This window comes from Asparagus officinalis, chromosome 3 (genome assembly GCF_001876935.1).
Source record: "Asparagus officinalis chromosome 3, Aspof.V1, whole genome shotgun sequence".
In the NCBI taxonomy this organism is placed as follows: domain Eukaryota; kingdom Viridiplantae; phylum Streptophyta; class Magnoliopsida; order Asparagales; family Asparagaceae; genus Asparagus; species Asparagus officinalis.
In genome coordinates this window covers 37932917-37957816 of record NC_033796.1, presented here as the reverse complement: position 1 = coordinate 37957816, position 24900 = coordinate 37932917, and the positions used below count along the sequence as shown (strand labels likewise).

The 24900-nt window shown below is 36.8% G+C and overlaps 2 protein-coding genes across 4 annotated transcripts in view; both read right to left on the bottom strand.

Annotated features, from left to right (window-relative positions):
• Window positions 1-9733, bottom strand: part of LOC109833834 (uncharacterized tRNA/rRNA methyltransferase slr1673) — a 10903-nt gene extending 1170 nt beyond the window's left edge. Inside the window, exons 1-4 of one of the 2 annotated variants that reach the window (XM_020401660.1) lie at window positions 9576-9733; window positions 5617-5846; window positions 3345-3395; window positions 2269-2593 (exon numbers count right to left, since the gene is read on the bottom strand). In XM_020401660.1, coding sequence (XP_020257249.1) covers window positions 2269-2593; window positions 3345-3395; window positions 5617-5846; window positions 9576-9612 — 643 coding nt within the window. In that variant the 5' untranslated portion in view covers window positions 9613-9733. Of the gene's footprint in view, window positions 1-2150; window positions 2594-3344; window positions 3396-5616; window positions 5847-9575 lie in introns of those variants that run through there. The other variant, XM_020401662.1, reaches the window with a different exon arrangement.
• The window catches only part of LOC109833833 (methylmalonate-semialdehyde dehydrogenase [acylating], mitochondrial-like), a 17003-nt gene continuing 7180 nt past the window's right edge, over window positions 15078-24900 (bottom strand). Inside the window, exons 4-18 of one of the 2 annotated variants that reach the window (XM_020401658.1) lie at window positions 21726-21804; window positions 21406-21560; window positions 20854-20917; window positions 20071-20150; window positions 19804-19869; window positions 19496-19546; window positions 19176-19327; window positions 18923-19013; window positions 18738-18818; window positions 16323-16400; window positions 16076-16111; window positions 15959-16002; window positions 15792-15870; window positions 15395-15485; window positions 15078-15316 (exon numbers count right to left, since the gene is read on the bottom strand). In XM_020401658.1, the coding sequence (XP_020257247.1) occupies window positions 15207-15316; window positions 15395-15485; window positions 15792-15870; window positions 15959-16002; window positions 16076-16111; window positions 16323-16400; window positions 18738-18818; window positions 18923-19013; window positions 19176-19327; window positions 19496-19546; window positions 19804-19869; window positions 20071-20150; window positions 20854-20917; window positions 21406-21560; window positions 21726-21804 (1257 nt within the window). In that variant the 3' untranslated portion in view covers window positions 15078-15206. Of the gene's footprint in view, window positions 15317-15394; window positions 15486-15791; window positions 15871-15958; window positions 16003-16075; window positions 16122-16322; window positions 16401-18737; window positions 18819-18922; window positions 19014-19175; window positions 19328-19495; window positions 19547-19803; window positions 19870-20070; window positions 20151-20853; window positions 20918-21405; window positions 21561-21725; window positions 21805-24900 lie in introns of those variants that run through there. The other variant, XM_020401659.1, reaches the window with a different exon arrangement.

Genomic DNA, 24900 nt, shown 5'->3' with positions numbered 1-24900 from the left:
TTAGTTAAAAGGAAAAAAAAGATAAAAGAGAGTAAACTAAATGAAGTCTCTAGAAACATCCCTACTTAATAATAATATGCAGTCACTACTTGGCTTGTGTATTATTAAATAGTAAAGTCAGTTTTTGCCTCTAACTAGCTGCAGAAGGCAGAAAAGTGTTTCTGTTTGAGGTTGCATTAGTTTTTAACGATATCATATCAGTAAGCACTCAAAGAGCTCCATTCATGTGAGGTCGGCAATCAAGAAGTACACAAGAGCACATATTAATTTAGATTAGCAGCTGACTTTATGATAATATTCTTTCATCCAAACATGTGCTTACTACATATTTAATCCCGTAAGTTTTATACGCAGCTTCAATTCTTAAACTGGCAGGATAAAACTGATATTCGAGGTGTTCATAGTAACCACCACTAGCCCAAATAGCAATTGAAACCAATACTGTATAAGCAATCATAAAGAAACTAAGACAAACTTTTAGGTAAATGATCCGCATCAAGCTTGAACATCTTTATGTCCTCATATAGCAAAAATGAACTCCAAAAGCTTTTACTTGCTTTTAACAAAGTCAAAAGAAAGTGGCAAGAAGAAATATTTGCAGCAATCAAGTTATTCTTGTGATAGTTAGTGACTTGTAGACCATTGGTCATCTGGCCAATTAAGAATAGTTCACTATAGCTTACGTAAAGCATCCAATTAAAGATTTGATATGCACTTCTATAAATTTTATGCTGAGCCATTTACACTATTCAACTGATTAGGGTCTGTGTCACCCGTTATGAAAAGAGGTTGACATGATTTATATTAGTTATTTTCAAATGGTTGACATAATACATAGGAAAAGATTGTGTATGAGAGGTTTCTACATGACCATGAACTGAAACCCCACAATTCATTGATTACTCCATGTGCAATGTTGTCCACTAACTTCAACATTAGAAAGCCATTCCATAAGAAAAGGGCACGACATCTTGTTACAAGAGAATGTGGATCCCCCACTTCTCTAACTACTGATATCAGCAATAATGATATGCAAGTTTGGATATGAAAGATGCATTTTAATCTGTCTGAGGGGGCAACATGTCAATAATAACATAATATTAGGAATAACTAAATTGAAGATGTGAGATATAAGGTTCTCAATAGAGAAAATTGGAGATGCCACTTGCATAAGAGCATGGCGTGAGGAGAAAGCCTTTTCCCTCACAGTTTAGCTTCCCCTTCAGTAATAATATTAAAAAAAAATTAAAAGAAATGGGTTGGTACTCTTTAATTCACAGCCTGAAGTGGTGGATCTCATAGAGTTTCTCTCCTTTTCTCCCCCCATGTGCTGATGAGTCATACCAATTCTGCTATATGATTCACACAAATGGGAGATTTAACTAACAGTAGTGGTTTCTCAGTTTCTCATCTCCCATCTGTGTGAATTACCTTCAACTGAGAAACCACTAGGGTTAGTTAAATATCCATCTAGATGATGAGAGCATTAAAACAATACATACCTAACCCGTGGAAATTACTGATAATGGATGTTTCGTTTTTAATTATCATGGTAACTTCAAATTCAACTTTTTCATGTAAATGGGCTTGAATACAACATATTTAAATGAGTTTTTATTGTATAAAAGTATCAATACATTAAAGGAGAAACTATTAATAACATACGAAATAAATTATAGGTGGAGACCATATGCATAACTAACTGCGGATAACCAATACCAATGTTATGATCATTGTTTTATTAGATAAGAAACTAAGGCCTAGTTAAATAAACAAATAATAATGATATTGTGTATGACTACATTATTGTAATTTTTGTGATATTTGAATCACCATTATCTCACTATTTACATCAACATATTCATGTAAACTTTCTGCTCTAGATGAAGTAATTTCCCCTCCAAAACATGCAAGCTGTTTCCCAACTACATTTAATATTCTCCAGAAAATTAAACTGTAAATACAAAACAATTGTGGAATTAGAGCCATAAACTTTTAGCTGAAAGTCAGGAGTGTCATGTTTACAAGGTGTTCTAACGTCATGATCAGAATACCCGTGAACTTTTCTTTTTCTCAAGAGCAAGAATCCGATGATTGCTTTATCTTTTAAATGATTGGTAAAAAATATGATGCAATCACAGTATAATCAATGAAGATGATATAAAAATTAATTATATGGAAACTTGGTATTCATCTACATTCCCTGAGATTGTAGCATATACAAGAAAATCCCGCCTGCAACTGAAACATTAAGGGATTCAAACATACCTCCCATTGGAATGCTTACAAGCTCACATGATTGCATCGTTTGCATAGAAAGACCACTCCCCTCGCTGCCCAATACCAAACACAGAGGCAAATCTGAAAATGAATCTACAAATTGTCGAGATAGGGCGGAAGGTCCCTTAGATTGTACTTCACCACAGTTTCCTGGATGAGCTGCCAACATCTTCATATGAAATTTAGACCTCAAGGAATTGAGATGAGACCAATTGCCTGACACAAGAGGGAGCTGAAAGGATGCTCCTCTAGCTGCTCGTAGGGCTTTCTCATTGAAAGGATCACAGCAGCCAGAAAGTAGGAAAACTCCATCCTGCAGTGCAAAGCAGTGTTAACTCGCTGAATACTTCGATTTGCTTTTTGAGCTAGGACACTCAAACTTGGATATTTCGTGGACTGCTATGACAGTCCAACTCATAAAATTATGACAATATCACCATTTCATAGTAACATTAGATTTTTTCCCCCTTTAGGCAATGCATGAAATCTAGATTATACTCAGAAGTTTATTTTATTAACATATGAACCAAATTGACGAGTGAAAGAGTCATTATATACATATGGATATTGATATTTCCATAACATCTGTAAGGCAGGATGGCTATTGGTATTTTTTTTGGCTTTTTGCAATACTGAGTTTGACACCTTGACACCAATGTATAGTGTGCAGATGCTCGTCTCTGCCAAGACTATTTAAGATGTATGGCTAATTAAAATATTCCAACAATCTTAAGTGATCTGAACTGAAATGATCGATGATTTCAATTAGTACACCATACAACATCTAGTAAAGCCCATGATTTACATCATGTTGTCATATTATTAAGTCTCCCTTTATTTTGAAGTAAGCTGGAGTTTGCACATTGAGAAAAAAACCGGTTAATCAATTTCTAACTTATTTTAGCTTGAATAGAGCTACTTAATCCGGTAGCACAGCAGAAAGCTGCTCTGGCTAGTACTTGTCTCACTTGATTTTTGCAAGCATATGGGAATTGATACAAAATGAGAAAATGTACCAGAACAAGGCAATGATAAGTATAAAGTATCAAAAAAAAATTTCTTACCCAATTGAAAGCCACAGCTGACCTCAAAAGTGTGCCAAGATTACCTGGGTCCTGCAATAAAATTCAATGAAAAGAACACATCAGATGACCAAAATATGGACCTTTTGAGGCAAAAGTATAAGCATCCCATTATCTCATATAAGTTTAAGAATCCCATATAGGGTGACTAAAATAGGCCTTAAGCTGGAAGTTTGGTATAGTCCCCAGGGACTCCACCGAACTGAGTCGCCGTTGATAAAGACTAGTAGATGTTCTTCACAAAACAATGCAAAAGTATTGATCCCCTTAAAGCTAAAAGAACTAACCAGAAACTGACTGCTTTCTCCTTAATGAAATAACTGCTCTTACAAATGTTCTTTCAGTTATTTGATGAGTTCATCAACTAGTGGTCATCTTAAATTTTGAATAAAAGAACAACCATTAAGAATAGTGACATCTTATATTGAAAAGAGCCAAATATGCATCCTCTCCGTAACAGAAAAAATCAGCAATTAACTACAGCCCAAGTACAACTCAGCAATGGGTTTTACTTCTTATTAACTGCATATTCATTTCATTTGTTAAGAAATCCATAATTAGCATGATGGTGCTTTAAGAGAAGTTTGGTGTGCTTCCACACAGGGAGCTGCAAAAGTTCAAATTTTTTAAACTTAGTTTTGGATTAAAATAACAAAACTAAGTCGCCCAATCATTTCATAAACAAGGTTCTGTTAATATAACAGGGCTTTTCGTAGCACTAGAAGAAAACCAACAAACAACTAAGTGGAGTTAGTGGGGTATGGAATGCTATATTAGCTTCACTAAGGCGAGGAAAATTCAAGCTCAGTATTTTCGCTCATCCTTGGAAATTGAAAGAACCATTATTTACTACACATTTATGTGACTTGTTTAGAATTAAAAGAAGTAAAGAACATGATTCAGAGCAGAGCTATCTTCACTGCCATCCGACATTTATTTACAGCAAAATAAACACATAACAACCATAATAAAGACCATAGTAACATGATAATCAGATTAAAGGTAGGAAAGAACAGAACTTGGTGAGTATAAACAGCCAACTAATGTTAGGAAAACAAGGGACCAACAAGAATGGGACAAAAAAGAAGAAAGTAAATGGCATGAGTAATTTACAGCATATGAATAACGAATACGACAAAGAATAAAAGTTCACAATTTGATTGAGAAGCAAATATGGTCACTACATCAACACTCATCTAAACAAGACCATATGATGTGCATCTGCTTCCGCAGAATTTTTTTTTAATGGTTGACAATCAAAAATGTTATTGCTTTCATGTCCACATTAGTCTTTATCCTAGATATATAACGCATTACACAAGTATAGAAATAAACAGAAGCTCCAGGTGTTGAATGCAGTGTGGAGGAAACGGCTGTCTCAGTTATGAGACATAGCTGCTTTGTTCATTCACTGGCAGAAAGTACACTGCATGTGGCAGTGAAGTCAAAAGGAAATGCTGGTATATTGAAAACCTATTTAGCTCCTAAAGGCATATGGAAATTTTGGTTAGACCACAAAAGTCACCGGATTGAAGCAATACAATTTATTGGGAAGAATTCTAAGAACCTTTCAAAAGAGGCCAATGGCAGATGGTCTTCAACAAATCCAGTTTTTACGTATTTCTGGTGAGCAATACACTTTGGGACTTTGTAAGACGACTCTATGTAGATTTCTACATGAAGCAATGCATCAAAAAGTGCATTCAGGTTCAGGAGCTGAAAGCCTGCGACTTACAGAATGTTAAGAGGAAAAATTGTTGACTCAGATGACATTGGCAACACCCTTCCCATGAAAAGTGAGTATAGACTAGTGCAAGAAGCTATGCAATAGTTAGTTAACTTTCATAGTCAATGAGATTGTTTCTTTCCATGTGAAACTTTAGAAAGCCTCCATGCATCTCCGACAAGCAAGCAATATGAAATGCTAGTAATTGATGTTGTAGTAGAAGCCTAACAACAAAGGCACAAGTTTTCATTTGACTCGATACCAGTAAAGCCCCACTTCAGAAGATGTCCACTAGCACGAAAAGATGGTGTTAATACATATGAAGCCTGGAGAATTCCACTTGAACTAAAGGACAACCTAGTGATCATCTTACATATATAACTAGCGGTTTTGCTTTGTATGTAGAATGAACTCTAGTAGAAGTGTTTATCACCAAAGAAAAGCACGTTTCTTTTGCAAATGCAAGGATATGTTCAAAGATTGCAGCTTACCTTCTTGGATTGCCAGTAGGAATAAAAAATGTCATACCTGAATGCCATCGAGAACTAATATTCGGTGAGGAGAAGGGACAGAATTCCAATGAATGTCTTCCTCTTGATTCACATCCATGTCATAGAAACTCCCAGGGATTCTCATAAGTGCTACTCCTTCAATGGAGTCGATTGATTGCATACCAGAAAGCTTCTTCATTACACTGGGGCTGACATGCACAACGGAAGCATAAGAGTCATCCAGTCCTTCGGGACTCACTCCACCATCTACCAAAAACAAACAATCCAGTATAGGAGTTTCATCATTATGTGACCCTTGAAACCTGCAAATCTCTCTGCATGTGTACATGCGGTTCACATCGATCTTCAGTTAAGACAAATATGATGGCATATTCTCTATGTAAGGTATAAATAATTTCACAAATATGGACATCATATAGCAAATTACATCAGAAATTTGCAAGTTTGATATCATAGGCAGTTTATCATTCGGATCTTCCTGAAACTAAAAAGTTTCTACTTTCAAATCAAATATTAGATTACGAGTATTGCAAGGAATACAACTTTTACAATAAACAATAGGCTATGATTAAATCCATTATCCATAAACCGTGACGACACAAAGAATTAGCAATAACTTTTGATAAATGTTTTTAATATGATATACACATCTTAAGATCGTAGACTTATCCATCGTAGATTCTTTAGTTCTGTGGTGTTGTGACTTTTAAGATTAGACTTTGTGCAAGCCGAAGGATGCCCTCATTATATCAGTATCTTTACAGACATTAATATCAGACTACGTCCCTGAGAAAGATGTAAGTAACTATAGCCCACTTTGGAGACAATTCAGGAGGTAAAAGCAAAATTGTACTTCCCGATGCATTCATAAGTTCGCAAAAATAATTAAAAAAAAATATGCTTCAACTTCCTCTTCATTGAATCCCTCATCGTGATTCATAATTTCCTATATCGACACCTTTTCAATCTTATCTTTAAAAAGAAACCGCTAACTAACATCAAGTTCATCACAGAAAATGATATCTCTACAGACTTCAAACTCTTTCTCCTTTTTAACAAGGTCTAGTACTCTTTTCTTCCTTTCCTCTAGTTTGAAATGGCTGTTGTTTTCTGTTATGTGGATAAGAAAGGACATGTCATTGAACGCTTTCTTGCGCTTATTTATGTTTCCTCCACGACCACCGTAGCCCTCAAGGAGACAATTAAGTCTTTATTTTCTAAACATGGACTAAGTTTATCAATAGATCACGGACAAGGTTATGATGGCGCTAGTAACATGCAAGGAGAATTTAACAGCCTCAAAACATTAATCATGAACGAAAATGAGTGTGCTTTCTATATCCATTGTTTCGCACACCAACTTCAACTAGCTCTTGTGGGTGTTGGCAGTGTTGCAAAGCAACAAACCAAAATTGCTCTACTTTTGACGATGCTTAACAACATGGCGAATGTGGTTGGAGGTTCATGCAAACCTAGGTAGCCCGGACATGGACACAGATACAGACATGGAACACAACAAATTTGTAAAATGTAGGATACGCGAACAAGGTATATAATACACACATGATCAAATATTGAATGAAAATACCAATAACATTTGTATGTTTCTTTCTATTATCTATAACAATTAAAAATCAAGTTAAATCAAACCAAGAATAAGATTTAACAACAAAAAATTTAGTTTTGACTGCATGAGATAGTACGATGGATGTTTTTCAAATATTTAAGTAATGGGTTTCAGTTTTCGAGTTAAAAAACAATTGGTTTTGAACCAGATATTACCAGAAAAACTATTTTAGAGTATAAGTAGTGGGGAAATCGTGTTTTTCTTTGAACCACAAGTGTCCATAGTGTCCGCGGAGAATCGGTGTTAGACACGTGTCGGACATGGACATTGCACCAAAACGAAGTGTCCAAGCTACCTAGATGCAAACATCAGGATATTCTTTGAGCAAAACAAGTAAGCAAGATCATCGAAGGTTTAGAAAATTGTGAACTTTCAAGTGGAAGAGGTTTAAATCAAGAAACATCTCTTCATCGAGCTAGAGATATTCGTTGGGGTTCTCACTATGGGATGTTGGCCAATTTGATTCTTATGTTCTCATCTATTATTAAGGTGCTTGATGCCATTGTCAAAGATGGCACAAACTCGGAGCAAAAAGGCCAAGCAAGTGTCTTGTTATACTTCATACAATCTTTTGAGTATGTACTTCACATGCATTTCATGAAAAAGATATTAGGAGTTACACAAGAATTATCTCAAGCCCTGCAACGGAAAGATCAATATCAACGATGCCATGGTTTTAGTTAAAGTAGCCAAGCAATTGCTACAAATGATGAGAGATGATGAGTGGGAATCTTTGCTCAGTGAAGTTTCATCATTTAGTGAAAAATATGATATTCATATTCCAAACATGAATAATGTGTTTGTGATTTACGGACAGCCAAGGTGTAATGTTGATAAAGTGACAAATTTATACTAGTTTTGTGCTGAAATTTTCTATTAAGTGATTGACAACCAACTCCAAGAGCTCAACAACCGCTTTACATAAGCTAACACCGAGTTGCATATTTGTATTGCCTGCTTGAATCCAATGGATTCATTTTCTTTTGATAAGCGAAAAATTGATTCGCTTAGCTCAGTTTTATCCATCAGAGTTTCATCCAATAGATCTCATGGCTCTTGAATATCAACTTGAGAATTACATCATTGATGTAAGTTTAGATGGTCAATTTTCAAAGCTAAAAGGGATCGGTGATCTTTCCAAAAAGTTGGTTGAGACGAAAAAAATATTGCATATTCTTTGGTGTATTTGCTCGTGAAGTTGGCTTTGATCTTACCAGTTGCGACCGCAACTGTAGAGCGAGCTTTTTCTGTAATGAAGTATGTTAAGAATCATTTGCGTAATAAAATGGAAGATGAATGGAATGATTGTTTCGTTACATACATAGAAAAAGATGTGTTTGATAGCATTGCCACTAAAAAAATCATGCATCAGTGTCAAAATATGAAAAATCATCGAGAGCAATTGTAAAAGTATGAAATATCTTTTTTTTTTGTAAATGTAACTATCTAAACGCTTTCTATGTCTTTTGATATATACATATATGTATTTTGCAAACAAACTTCTATAAATTATTTTTGAATCTAATCACAATATTGGATTTAGTGGAGAATTTTTACTAGCAAGCATACATCTTTTGATTACATTAGTGGCAGTAAACCTATTAGTAAGAATACTCATATTTGTTTTTCTATCTCATCATAGGCAAAATATGATGCAATGAAACTAATAAAAGCGTTTCCATTACCGAGAACATTTCCACTAGGTACTATTGTTTCTATAATATTTTATTTTATTTCTAAATAAGTAAATACTTATTGTGCACCCCGCAAGGAAAATTTTCTGGACCCGCCCCTGTCCACACGTGACTTTCCTGGAGTTTTGAGTTGACTTTTATCAGGTAGTTCATAATGGATTATTGCAACACACATGCGCACAAACATATAAAAGAAATGAGAAAAGGTTATAGATGTTTGATTCTGAACCTAGTATTCTACAAACCTTACCCAAAGATAAACAGTTGGAAAGCTTGAATTGGTAGATATAACACTAAGAAGAACATTTCATTTAGAGCCTAAAGGTGCTTACAAACACATCCCATTCTCCTCGCGCTCTAACAAGAAACTTGCAATCTTAATTTTCTATAGGATTACGTGCGCCCTGATACCCTGAAGTTCCATTCTGACAATGTGGCACCCCCAAAGTGAAAAAAAAAAAGGGTTTACACCAATTTTGTTCAAGAGTGTCATCAACATAGAAAAGTGAATGAGAAGCAATATCCCTTACCAAAATTTGAGCTTTAGGGGGGGAAGTAAGGAACAGATCTAGGGGTTTGGGGTATGCAGTTCTCGTTTTGGAGCATGAAATGATTCAGAAAATTCATTAAAAGGGGAGGGGTCGAGGAGTTCACATGATCGGGGTGAGGCCGACGACGAGAGCGCATCCATTCGAGCGGCGGTAGGAGGAGCTCTGGCGGAGCTTGACGCAGTGCTTCACGAATGGGTTCGACGTGCTCGTTATCTTCTCCCCTCTTCTCCGCGGATGAGAGCGCAGAACTTCCGCATCGCCTCGTCCCGTTCTGCCGACGGGCAGCGGACGAAGAGACGAGCAGGAGGAGGAGGAGGAGGAGGAGGCAGCAACATCATCTCTGCTTGTTATCTTGGCGCGTCTTGAATCGTTATTTTAGGGTTCGGGTTGGTTTTCTTTGGGACAAGTTTGGGGTCAAGCTTCAGCTCGCTCGAGGGCCGGCCCGGGGCCATCCGTAATAAGAGTGAACAGCAGAACAGGAACGGGCTTGCTATTTACGGGTTGCAATAAATTATTAGGCTAATTGCACGTCACCCGATTGAGACTAGATCCTCCATGGTGTATATATAGCCGCTAGTAAATTTTTTCCAGCTCTTTTAAAAAATAAAAAATTAGCAATTGAGGATCTAATAAAACCATAGAAGGTCTACCCATCTCCAAAAATGTCGAAAAAGAAATTCACTCGAGAGTCTATTCACAAAAATGAATTAATACGCAAGGAGTCTATTTGTAATTCAGGGAGAAAGAAATACTAAACTATTGTTCAGATTAAACCACCCGTCTCCAAAACAGTTTTTAACAAAAGAACACTTTATGGACGCATCACGCATGTACTTCTCGTTCTTATATCCATTGTAGCTAAAAAGAAATGGGAACAAAAACAACAGTGTGTAGCTATGGAACACTTGGAATTTGGATTCTCTTCACTACAAAAAAGTAGTGGAGAGACAATTTACTTTTAATCCCAATCGTTGATTACTTAATAGGCGATTATGATACAATCTAAATCTAACACTTACCATACCCCCGTGTATTGCACTCATTCCTAATTTGCACTAAAAGAAAAAATCACAACCACCAATTAGATAATCAATAGTTGTGATTATGCAGTCGTCTCTCCACTACTTTTTAAATAGCGGAGAGGTTCCGAATCCGGAACACTTGAGGACCTAACTTACACAGAAAAAAGAAAAAAGAACACTTAAGGTCCGCTTATAACATTTTTAACGCTTAAATAGTCTCGTCATTTTTATGCTAAGTTCTACCATGTTAATTGATTAACGCGCTCGTAGCTATTTGTTATACACGTGCGAAACTAGCATAAGATCGATGACCAACTCCGTGGAGTTTTGGCTACATTTGGTACAAAGTTATGCGATTGAGGCCTGGTCCAGAAACAGGAGGTTGCGATTTTGACCGAACCATTTGGTGAACAAATTCTTGGTGTCTATGCTTTTCCGTGATGCGCGCATTGCTTGGGAAACACCCTGAGACTTGATAAATCTTCCCATTGTTGTGTTACCGTCTTGATCTGAGTGTAAAGCTGTACACGGCTTTTGGCTGCCAATGCAAAGATTATATTAAGTAATAGATATAACATAATAGATATAACGACATTTTCTGAAAAGAAAATGCAAATCAACCCTCACCGTCAAAGTTGAGATCGCTGGTGAAAAATGCTTTTGAGCCAATGAACGAGAAGAATGGCAATGGGACTAGAATTAACACATTAGTTACAACCTTTTTCTATCGTTAGACACTAAGTATGGAATGCAAAGGGTATAGCTACATACAAAGTGTATAGGGTAAGTAACTATACACCCTAAGGTATGCAGCTATACACTCTATATAGCATGTAGGGGTGGTAATTTATGACCGGATCCATCAACCCGACCCGACCCGACCCGTTTGTAATGGGTATGAGTTGAATTACATTGGTCGGGTCATAAACGGGTCAACCCAAATTTACTCATTTATTAAATAGGTCAATTCGGGTTGATCTGACTTACCCGTATAACACAAACACCAACCCGAATAACTAAGTGAACCAGCAACCCTTCGTCTCTCGTAAACGCGCTGTAGAGAAAAAGAAGAAGATCGAGAAGCCCTAGATTTCCCATCACGAAGCTCAAGCGGCAAGCGCCGAGCGGCGAACGGCGGCGATTGGAGAAAGGTGACGAGCGTTCGAGAGTGGCGACGAGAGGCGAGCGATGACCAGCGGCGATGAGAGCGTGAACTTTGCTGTAAGTTTTCAATTGACTTTCTCTTTTTCTTACCTCTATCCTTTTTCAAAAGATTCTATAATGAATTTTTCAAAATTTAATTTTGACCCGGATAAGTTTAGGGAGTTCTTAGTCTCGGTCATCATTATGCGCGATTTGCCATTTCAATTTGTTGAGTATGAAGGTATTCGAGCAATCTTCTCATATCTTTGTGAGGATCTAAAACACATATCAAGAAATACGGTTAAAGCCAATGTTCTTAAAATCTATGGAAGAGAGAAAAATAGGCTAAAAGAAGCTTTTGAATCGATTCCGGGTAGAATTAACTTGACTTCCAATTTGTGGACATCAATAGCCACCGACGGATATATTTGTCTCACGGCAAACTACATTGATCACGAGTGGAAATTATAAAATCGGTTTCTTAACTTTTCTTATATGCCACCTCCTCATTCTGGTATTATCATTTGTGAGAAGATCAATAAGTTGTTAGTTGATTAGAAAATTGAAAAGAAGTGGTTTTCTTTTACTCTTGATAATGCCTCCGCAAATGATGTTTTTGTTGATTTATTAAAAAAATAAGTTAATTTGAAAGAAGCACTTCTTGGGAAGGGAGAATTTTTTCATATTAGATGTTGTACTCATATCCTCAACTTGATTGTCCAAGATGGTTTAAAAGAAGTCCATGGTTGTATTGATAAAATTTGAGAAAGCGTGAAGTGTATAAAAGACTCTCAAATTAGAAAACAAAAATTTTGGGAATGTGTCTCTCATGAACAGGGTTGGTAAATGATCGAATCGAATCAAATACTAAGGTGTTCGTATTTGTATTTGTTTAAAATTATCGAATTCGAATGTGGACTCTAATATTCATATATGGAGTTTTTCGAACTCGAATACTTGGTATTTGATAAATATTCATGAATATTCACGAATACTGTTCGAATATCAAAGTTTATTTATTCCACTAAAGAATTTAAATTCATAAATAAAAATTATTCCTTTATAATATATAATGTATGTATATTTATATCAAAATTGTCATTAGAAAATAGATTTAAGATTATTTAAGTCTTAAAATCAGTACATAAAACTTAAGTATAAATGGTAAATAGGTTAAAAATATGACATCATATGTGCAATAATACAAATAATAAGTGATCAAATTTTAAATGAATATTTGATAGACAAACAAATCGAATGTACATCTAGTTAAATTCTATTCGTTAGTAAACTCGAATACTAAAAAATATTTGTTTAGTGGTAAAGGAACTACCGAATCGAATATGACCGAATAGTTACTCGAACAATTATCAAACTATTTGTTAATTATTTGGTTCATTTCCACCCCTACTCATGAATCTTTGGAAGTGAAGAATAGTTTAAGGCAAGATGTTCCAACAAGATGGAATGCTATTTTTCTAATGCTTGAGAGTGTTTTATACTATAGTCGTGCATTTATACACATGCAATCGAGTGATTCAAACTACTCAAGACTTTGTCCATCTCAAGAAGAATGGGATAAGGCTGAGAAGGTTAAGAGGTTATTAGCCACTTTCTATAACGCCGCTTGTCTTTTCTCTGGTACAAATTAGCCAACGGCTAATCTCTACTTTCTTCAAGTATTTGTTGTGCAACGTACTTTAAAGAGTGGGATGAAAGATAATGATGAATATGTTAAGTTAATAGCAACCAAAATGTACAAGAAATTTGAAAATTATTGGAGTGAGTACAATGTTCTACTTGCTATTGCTTGCATCTTGGATCCCCGATACAAAATGCAATTTGTAGAGTTTTGCTATTATGGGCTATATGGATACAATTCTACGGAGCTTAAGAATGTGAAAGACAAGTTTTTCTCTCTCTTTAATGAGTACTCGAGCAATATGGGTGAATGGTGATGATAGAAGAAGAAACTTGGAGAAATCAAGCGAGGAGGGAACTTCTCCTGTGTATGATGACACATTTGATCAAGATTGCATTGATATCTTGAGGGTAATTTCTTTCTCAAGTAATTAGTATGTCTCTTAGTTTTTTTTATTTTTGCATGTATTTACATCTTGTATGTGTATAATTTCTTGCAATTTCCACATTGTAACGTGCTCATCAGTTAAATCTTTCTTAGAATCCTTAATCTTTTATATGTCTTGCTGGTGCATTGGTTCTCAATAGTTGTTGTTTTCTTATGTTTAGCTTAATTTCTTAAACACTTGCTGCATTGTTTCTTTTATGTTGATTTTCTGAGAACAGTACATAGAACATGTTATGTGATCTACCCTTTTAGTTCTTGTTCCTAATAAGTAATGAATACTAACTAGCTAATTGTTAGCTTTAATATTATGTACTTCAAAGTGTAAAAGGTGTTGGTGAACATCAGTGGCTTTTGGTTTCAGGTTGGTCAGGCAGCTAGTTGATTCACGCTATCCAACTTGACTCTGATTATCCGAATTAGAACTTTATTTGGATGAACCAAAACTTGACCGCGGTGCTCAATTCGACATTCTTTCATTTTGGAAGACTAATGAGCATACATGTTCTAATTAGCATGTGCCTATACACTTTATTCTACACTTTGGGTTCGGACATGAGTAAACTGTCTTCGGGCGAATTAGAACAAATGTATGTCTTTAAAAGTGGTAAAACTTTGTAATTGTTACATGCAGTAACGCCTCAACGCGAAGGTCGCGTTGCACCTTACAGCAAATCAGACAAACATCGTCGATCGGGCGAACCTCGTCAAACAAACGAGTTTCGCAAATCAGACGAACCTCGTCAGTAAAACGAACTTCGTCTAATGAGCGAACCTCGTCGGGCGGGTCAATCAAACGAGTCTCGCAAATCAGACGAACTTCATCGAACGGGCGAACCTTGTCGAACGGGTCAATCAAATGAGTCTCGCAAATCAGACGAACCTCGTCGAATGGGCGAACCTCGTCAATCAAACGAGTCTCGTCAAATTAATGAACCTCGTCAAATAAAGGAGCGTCTTCTGATCTCGAGAACGCTAGGGTCACACCATCGTGCGAATGTGAAGCTCGTTTGTATGCTGCGAAGCAGCCTGCGAGGCAACCTTCATGGCGGCTATAGTAGCAGCCAACGTGGCGCCACCTAACCTTCTTGCAAAATGCAAAATACGCCTTACAAAACGTCACTTAGCGCCTCAGCCCGATTAGCCCCGATCCCCGATCCCCGACCCATTGGTCCACGGTCCACGAGCCCACGACCCTCGGCCCACTAGAACTTATGAGGGATAAATTAAAACAAAACAATTCTCAGTTTGCCGTTGGCAAGTCTCGAACAGAGCACCTTTTGAAATACCAAAACTTTTACTTTCCACTAGGCTACTAAGGATTTATAAAAAATACTAGTAGTTAATATATATATAGTTTGAAAATTTATTTTGGAAAGCAGTTTTGACTAAAAAATCCAACAAAAACCAACCCATAATGTCCACGTCATTATTGTCATTATCCTACAAATGCATGAACATTTGGTGAACAAATTCTTGGCATCTACGACTTCTGTGATGTAGGCATTGCGAGGGAAACACCCTGAGTTGGTAAGTCCTTCCATTGTTGTGTCACCGTCTTGATCTGGGTGTAAAACTGTACACCAGTTTTGCCTGCCAACACAAAGATTGCGTTGAAGTAATAAATAAAAAGATATAGCATGTCCAAAAAGAAATGCACACAAACCCTACCGAAAAAGTTGAGGTCACCAGCGAAAGATGCCTTCGATCCAGTGAATGAGAAGAATGGCAATGGGACTGGAATTGGCACATTAACCCCAACCTTGAAAAAAATATCAAGCCCGCAGGTCAAAATAGGTAACTAAACAAGTATGCAATGAACACAATATTAGTTTATTTAAATCATGCGGAAAATCTCCTAGTGAGAAACACAATATTAGTTTATTTAAATAAACTAAAACACATTAGTATCCATTCATTCATTCTGTCATTTCATTTTAGTTTCCAACTAATGTAATGAGGATACTAAAAAGTCTTAATATGTCATTTCTTCCGATACTGCCCTCACAAGAGAGCTCTTATGACTAACATGTAACTTCTAAATTTGCCTGCAAATTTAATGATTTACCTGGCCAGCTTCTATCTCTGTTTGGAATTTCCTGGCAGATATGCCTGACGTTGTAAATAGAGACGCTCCGTTACCATACCTAACATAGCAATAAAACATGTGACTTTTATGTTAGAGCTCAGATAAATTGTAGCCAGATTCCAAGTTCCTCTTCTAAGCAAAAGTACCTATTGTTGTTAACAATCTGGATAGCCTCTTCTAGACTTTCAGCCTGATGATATACATTGTCAGTCAGAAAGAAGACAAACAGAAGGGAAGAAACACAACAGGCAATATAGGCATACCTGCATGCAGAGGAGAACTGGACCAAAAATTTCCTCCTGTTTGAAACTGAAAATTACCATCAGTATGCTAAAAGTTTGTAGGAAGACATCTTTGAAAAATAGAAACATACTCAGCACAGCTTTGGTAGCGATTACTTAAGTTGCTACTATCTCAAGTGAGGTTTATTTCAACCCGGGAAAACAGATATAATTTACACTACTCTCAAACAAAACGAAAATGTCAAAGGAATCTGAAAGATATATATACCTTGTAACACTCCATGTCATTCGTCACATCAGATAAAATGGTCGGGCCAACAAAATTCCCATCCTTGTAACCGGGAACCTAAAGGAGAACAACAAAGTTTCAGTTCTCATATCATTTAGCCGATAGCAGTGTCTTCCGTTCTTGTTGCAGTTAAGCAAGAACTAATTACAAATGAAGTATCCAATTTGCAATTTTGTGGCTTTGACACAAAGTTTGATTCTGAACTTGAAGTTGTTGCCCAAATTAGAGAGGTTATCCATAAGGAAGAGCCCAATAACTTGCATTTTTTTAATAGTACATTGTTTTATCATAACACCAACAAACAAGAGGCTGGAGTGCTGTTACTCAAGCTAAAAGCCCACAGCAAAGCTATCTCCTTGTCAGCTTTCCTCAAAACATCTATTCCACATAGTTTGCAGCATGAAACATGCAGCGATGTTCAAGGATTTGTCAGCTTTCCTCAAAACATCTATTCCACATAGTTTGCAGCATGAAACATGCAGCGATGTTCAAGGATAGAAAGAACTGATAATAGTAGTTTCCTACACATAGTTTGCAGCATGAAACATGCAGCGATGTTCAAGGATAGAAAGAACTGATAATAGTAGTTTCCTACATCCAAGCGGCATGTATAGTCAGTTTCTGCAATATTTAATATCTTTCAACAGTATGACAGGAAAGTAACTCACTTTTGCCTCTCTTCATATAAGTTTGGGGAACAATGTTTTTCACCCTTCTTGTTCCCCACTCGCCACCATCAGCTCCTCCTCCAATTACAGGATCTATTATGAAACCCCAAATTGATAACATCTAGTTTGGCTCATCTTTTCCATTAACAAACAACCACAGATAGTCAGGTGTTAGACATCCAACCTAGTTGTTTCGCTAAGAACCAACACGAACCACAAAACAGCAAGTTTCAAGTATATGGATCAGCATGCAGATATCAATACACATAGGGTACCTTGGGAATATCGGATATGCCTTTAATTTAATACTCTGCATAAAAAGTCCCTCAATTTTTTTATATGCCTTTAGTTTAACACTCTCCACCAACCATGAAATCTTCTACAACTGGATTCATTGGAATCATGAAGAACCTCTCTAGAATCCTAGAAGAACCTTTGTGGAGGAGAAGAAATGATATTATTCATTGGAATCATGAAGAACCTCTCTAGAATCCTAGAAGAACCTTTGTGGAGGAGAAGAAATGATATTTGAAGGTTACATGGTTGAATTCAAGTATTGAATCCTAGAAGAACCTTTGTGGAGGAGAAGAAATGATATTTGAAGGTTACATGGTTGAATTCAAGTATTCACCCCTGGCAAAGAAACATACTATTTTCAGCCAACCAGAGTAAAAGTTCGCTCTATTACGACTAGTATGATTCCAAAATTTTAATTTATATTCTAGAGGAACTAACATGATCCTCCTTCAAAAGTTATTGCTAGAACTTTCTACCAATTTTGAAAGAAAATCGTGGCAATTTCAAATGATTCTAATTGATGTGGAAACCTTCAAAGGTATTCAACCTAATCATCCGTCGAGGTGATCAGTTAGCAAAGACATTTTGACATAATTGGGAAACTCATAAGTTTATTTAAAAAAGGTCATGGTAAATAATCATTCAAGCTCATAACCACAATTAACATCATGACAACAGCCATCACTATCATGAGTTGATAAGAACTACTGCATTGACATACAAATGTAAATTCAATTACAAAGTGCAAAATGAAACTATCCACGTGAACTAGTTACAAATCCTAGAAGCCTTGTTGGCTAATAGGAAGATGGTACATTATTAGGCATGGAGTTTAAGCTCAAGCAGCAATAGAGCAGCACTTGAAATTTGAAAAATCTCCTAGAGTAAGAATCTATAAGAAGGGGAAAGATAATGGATCTGCCATAGCTAATTGCATACAACTCTAAAGCACAATACAAATTGAATAAAATCAATTGCCACAACAGAAATCTCTATCTCAAGTAACCCTATTTCATATTTTCTCCAACCTTAATAGTCAAATTCATCCCATGCAAGTCTGATCTCTGTTCATGTACTAGAAGAAACAAAAAAATGTATATAGAAACAAACTCTGTTATTTTATCCAAGCCATTCCTAGTGCATAAGTTCACTTCCTTCAGAAATAACCCAATATGTAATACTAATAACAGAGCTAAGTCACCACCTTCCTTCCAACCAAAGTAACATATATTGTCCAATGATCCTATACAAATTTCCCAGGCAGTCCAGTTTACCAAAATCTCTCATATGACACTTTAATAGGATTTGTAATGTCCATTAGGAACACAGGGTACAATGTTATCTCTGTCTCGCTTAAATTAAACATGGAAATAAACTGGTTGCTGATACTGAAAGATTTTGAAGAACAAAATGAGATAAATGTGGTTACCACAATGTTTCTCCCATCAAGCACAATCCTAGCACCACTTTCAATGCCACTTTGTATCAAACTGCAAATGCGATCTTTTGCCTGTTGATTCAGGGCAGGCGACAAAAGAAGTTTACAGAAGTATACGTTAGTAAGGAATTGCATAAGGAGAAGTGAAACAAAAAACTAGTATTCTGCAGCTTCACCTGTTTGCTAATAACTGGACCAAGGTCTGTCCCAGGCTCAACACCAGCATTTACTTTCAGGGCACTGGCACGTTTAGTTAATTCTTCCTCCCTAAAAACCGGACATTTTCAGAAGCCTCATTAAAATCAGTTATGAAATGCAAAACAAGCACCGCTATTTCTCAAATTAAGACAATGAATTACAGCAATTGACTTATTTAATCACATTAGACAGAAAGTAACCCTCGACATATTGGATGACCAAATGATTTACCAAGGTTTTGAGCCACCAACAAAAACAGCTGTGCTAAGTGCCATACACCTTTGTCCTGCAGCACCGAAACCAGCGGCAACTAGAGCATTTAAAGTAGCTTCGGCACCTGCATCAGGCATGATGACTGCATGGTTTTTTGCACCCATATTTGACTGATGACAAGAAAATGCATCTAAAGTGTAAGGAATGAGTAAAAAAATAAGCAAACAAAAATGACGTACAATACAGACAAAAGTAGAACGCACAGAGAAAAGCAAAACATAATAATGTTTCAACAAATATATATATCCACCAATATTCAAGAAAAAAAGCACACTGACCTGAACACGTTTCCCCTTAGCCGTTGCCCTCGCATATATGTGCATTCCAGCCTAGAACAAAGAGAGAGTATATTCCATAAGATTTGAGAATTACCAATGTAAACTTTAAGAATATGCTTGTGGTAATTTTAATTAAATGAATAATACTATGCGACAACTATACCTGCATGACTATCTTAAACTTATATCAAAACTACATTATTTATTTCGTGTGAAGAAAAATCATACATAACACTGAATGTAATGCAAGCACTGGGTACTATTTAGAGTGAACACCAACACCTACTAAAAGAAAAAGTTCAACTTACTGGGTTTGAACCAACGAAAGATATAGCCTTGATGTCCTCGTCATCACATATATTGTTAACAGTGTCCTGTTCAATATTTTAAAAAGTTAGATATTTGGGAAATACTTCTTATAAACAATCGATTCAAATTTATTTTGCAATTGGCAAACTAAACCAAAGACATCAGTGTCCTAGACTGTTGTGCATGGTTTGCTTTGTATAAAAGTATAAACAGAATAGAACATGCAATAGACAAAGTGAAATTGTAATTGGCTAAATCAAGCTCACATGTGTGCCATGGACAATATTCAAGACTCCATCAGGCAAACCAGCCTCCATTGCGAGTTCAGCAAGCATCATCGAAGCCCCTGAAAGAATACAGTGATCATTCAGATAAATTCTTCCTTTTTATGTTTCCAGAGCTGAAATAATTTACTTCTAAAAATTTCAAAACTGGTAGTCGGACGTGAGTGCTACCCAATAATTGTATTTCACTATATATCCATGATGAGCACAACATTCACTTCCTCAAAAAATCATTTTCTCTTACTGCTTTTTCAGCATAGGACTGTATATCAGTTAGCTGATCGATTTGTTTGCAATTTTGAGGTTAGTTATTCTTAAACATTGAATTAGTGAATTTACCAGGAGATGTTGGACGTCATAAAGTATACCACATCTTCAGCTCATATATATCATCATTAAATTTAGTAGAATGCAAATCATGGCCTTTCTTTTATTTGTGCTGGTATGCATCCTATTGTAAAAAAAAATGGTGAATCTTAAACATATTAATCGAACAAATTATGGGGCTTAGTTTTATGCCTATATAACATTATGCATTCTCACAATTTCATGAGATTCATAAGTTATAGGTTCTGAACCACCTTGGGAGATCTTGTAATGCAGTCCTGTTTATTTGCTATCGTAGATATAGAATGAATGAAGGAATATTCTGCATGAACCATCCTCCAGAATGAAACAACCAGTTACATTTAGAACCACTTAAAATCACACGATAAGGGAAGACGAGAACAAAAAAACAAAGTCAGAAAAAGCAAGAGCTGGTACCTGGATCTTTCTCTGAGGGCTTTAAAATGAAAGTGTTACCACATGTCACAGCCATTGGGAACACCTGCATAAGGATAACTAGACCTTAGAACAAATATCTACTGATTATTAATCTTTATATGGTTTAGTTGAAGTAGCATGCGGAGTCAAACCCAATTGTAGAGCTTGGTTTCCTTGTATTTGGAAACTCATCCTGCAACTGAACCCCAAGCAGATGTTCAAAATACAGAACTGGAAACTACAAGGTTTGCAAGCACATCTTGAGAGAAGTGAACCCGCTCAAAGTTGTTGCAGTTGTGGGAAAAGTTCTACCAGAAACTAAACACAAGGACTCAACTATAGTTTGGATTTTGGAGATCAAGCCTGATCATAAAAATTGCTTGTAGCTCTAACTACAGTATTCAGAAGTGAAACTAAAAGTTGACTATAACATAAAGCAACCAACACATCGTTAACCCATGAAGCCAATCCAACAATATGCATAAAGCAATTTCAATTAGAATCGAACACAAAACATGCATACAAATTTGAAAAAAAGCAATAGAGTTATACCATTAAGGGAATCATGGCAGGAAAATTGAAAGGACATATCCCTGCACAGACACCAAGAGGCTCCCTGATACTATATGTATCGATTCCACTTGAAACATTTGACACGTATTCCCCCATCTGGAGTGTTGCCATCCCACAAGCATGCTCCACCACCTCTACAATAACATACAAAGAACAATTGTGCAAATTACTCATCCATCTAAATTATTTGTTGTACTAAATAAAATAAACAGCAATACGCATCATCCCTAACATATTGATTCATTATGAAATAACACATACAGACTTTAATGAAAATTTAGATTTGGTCCTAAACTTACCTAAACCACGAAAAACATCACCCTGGGCATCTTTAAGTGTCTTCCCTTGTTCAGTTGTAATATTCATAGCAAGCTTATCCTGAAAAAAGTAATACAGATACCATTAGTAATTGACCCTTGCTACAAAGTAAATATTTAAAAAAAAAACCTACTCTAAATAGTATACACCTACCATGATCAATCCTCTATAAAAGGGGAAGGCAGTGAAGGGAAAGAATTATCCCAACCAAGTGAAATAAAAGTCAAAGCGGGATGAAGCTTGTGGATCCCAGTAGCAAGCAAAATAAAGAGAAGTAAATAAGAGAGGGATAAATAGTGTGCTAAAAAAGAGTGTTGTAGTATAGTAGTTTATAGTAGAGGGAATATTTGTATTCGAGAGAGTATTGAGCATTGTACTACTAAGGAAATAATAATAATAAGATATTTCTTAGTGCCCACCACCCTTCTCAACTCAACAATTGGTATCAAAGTCACTCTCCCAAATCAACAAGTAGTATCAGAGAAAGCGGTCAAGGACTGGCTCTCTCCTACGGCGATCCTACTAATGTTCGTAAAGGCCAAAGTTCATGCGTAGTCCAGGACTGTGAAGTTGATTGGTCGGGACCCAGACTTGTTTGGAGATACTAAAGCGGTACCACGTCACGATGACAGATTTGACAAATATTCCCACTACACTTAAGAAACTCAATGGCAACAACTACAGTTGTTGAGAGACCTATTTGCAAGGACGGACCTCTTGGAAGTCGTCGATAGTGCCGAATCCTCAGTACCTCAAGAAATAGGTGAAGTGTTAAGATAATGGAACATAAATGCTGGCAAAGCCATGTATGTGCTGAAGATGACGGTAGAAAATGATCTCGTAGACTATATGCGAGATGTCAAAACTCCAAAAGAGGCATGGGATACAGTCGCCACACTCTTCTCAAAGAAAAACGACACTCGACTCCAGCTCCTTAAGAATTAGTTGATGATATTGCAACAAAAAGATGTAACAATCAGTCAATACTTTAAACAAGTAAAAGCACTTTGTTTAGCAGCTAGATCCGGATTCTAGATTATCGAATGCAAAGATAAGAAGAATAATTATCCACGGTTTGAGGGTAGAGTGCCACAAGCTTGTTACTGCTATAAACGGCTAGCCAATTCAACCAACAATATTAGAGTAGAAGAGTTTACTTGTTACACAAGAGACCTTAGCCAAACTAATGGCCGACGTTTCAATTGAAGAAGGGGACATCCATTAGTGATCATATGAACCACTACACGAAGCTTCTTACAGATTTGACGAATGTAGATATCATTGTTGAAGATGAGGACAAGACGTTGCTATTGTTGAGTTCCTTGCCCGACTAGGAATATGAGACGTTTGTCCTTACTCTTATTAATGGGAAGATATCTCTTTCATATAGTGAGGTCACCACTGCATTAGTGAATTACCAACTTAGGAATACGGACAAGGAGATTTTTATTAAGCCGATAGCGGGGGCATTGGTTGCAAGAGCAAAGGATCCAAACCAAGGTAGAAGATCACAGTCTAGAGGGGCACATCTTAAAATTCGTAGAAATCAGTGTGCTTTTTGTAAAGAAGATAGACATTGGAAAGATGAATACCCAAAGTTGAATGATCAAGCCGGGAAGAATAAGGGGAAAACTATTCAGACTTCAGAGGTGAATGTTGTCAAGGCTAGTGGTAACGATTCAGATTCGGATTCTTCGGGCTACTCATTATCTTCACTGTCGTCAGTTTGTGTTTCCTACTCTACAGAGTGGATGTTGGACTCGGGTGCTACATACTACATTTACTCTAGGAGGGATTACTTCTCCAACTTTCAGGAGTTGGAAAGAGAGGATTTCGTGCTCATGGGTAATGATCATGAATGCACTATTAGTGGTATTGACACCGTTCGGATTAGGATGAGTGACGGAGTGATTCGGGAGTTGGTTGGAGTGAGGTTCGTTCCTCAGTTGAAGAAGAACATCATTTCACTTGAAGCTTTGGAGGCAGCAGGCTATAGGATGACCTTGACGGATGCACGTTTGAAGGTTATATTTGGGTCTATGATTGTGATGAAGGACGTCGGAAGGAATAACTTATACTATTTGCTTGGGAGCACGGTGATTGATAGAGCACTGACGACTTCTTTGGTTAGACTGTGGCATTGTTTGGTGCTGGGATATATGATTGGTGATGCTGTGCATAGACTATTGATGAGTACTTTGACCTGCAGATGGAAGTCCTTTGAGCACATTAGGATGAGCAAGACTGTGGTGGAATTAGGCACTTCTATCCATCGAGTAAGGGGTCTTTTAGGAGGTGTTCAGTCAGGCATTTAGGAGCCTTCTAAGGAGACATCATTAGGAAGTAATCGTTTTGTAGTTTTCGCAGTTGGTGATTGTTCTAGATATTATTGGGTCGCGACCAGTTCCCGTTGGTGTAAAGTCCTAGAAGTCAACAATAATTGGAAGAAGTGTATTGACAGAAAGTTAACTCGTTGTTCTAGCTTTGGTAGGAGTCCTTTCTTGCGTTTGTGTCGAGCTCATAACAACTTGAAACACTTCATTGATGTGAAGACTTTGGGACGACGAGATGAGATGACAGTTTCGATGGGTCGTTCCTTTCTGGAGGAGGATCGACGTTGGTTGTCGAGCATTGGTTCTGGTTCTGGAGTTTCGACATATTTGGATCATCTTAGTCATAGATCGCCGACTGCTGCATTAGGAGTTATTGGATCTGGTAAAGCTGCTTCGGATTTTGGTTGACGTCGGATATTTGGTTACCCAGTATTTGGTCACATCGAGGATGTGAGATTTGATCCGATTACGCGTTTGTCATTTGATTATCGTTTGGGAGCTTCTGATTTTGTTCTGAACAGGAATGTCACTTTTGACTCTCAGCAGGTGGAGAGTATTGATCAGGTCATTTGGATATCGCAGCAGGTGAAGGGTGATGCTACTTCACGTTGGGTAGAACTTATTACACATATTTCAGATCATACTATGTTATTTGGGATTCTAACTGAGGTGGCACAGGTTGGGGATCATTTGATTTCAGATGCAGATGATGGATTGGTTTTGGATTCGGTTGTAGCTGGTGAACATGATTTGGATACGGCCATTGGTTCACCTCAGATGGAGGTGTTTGATTTGTATCAGTTTGGGACCGCTATCAGTTGCA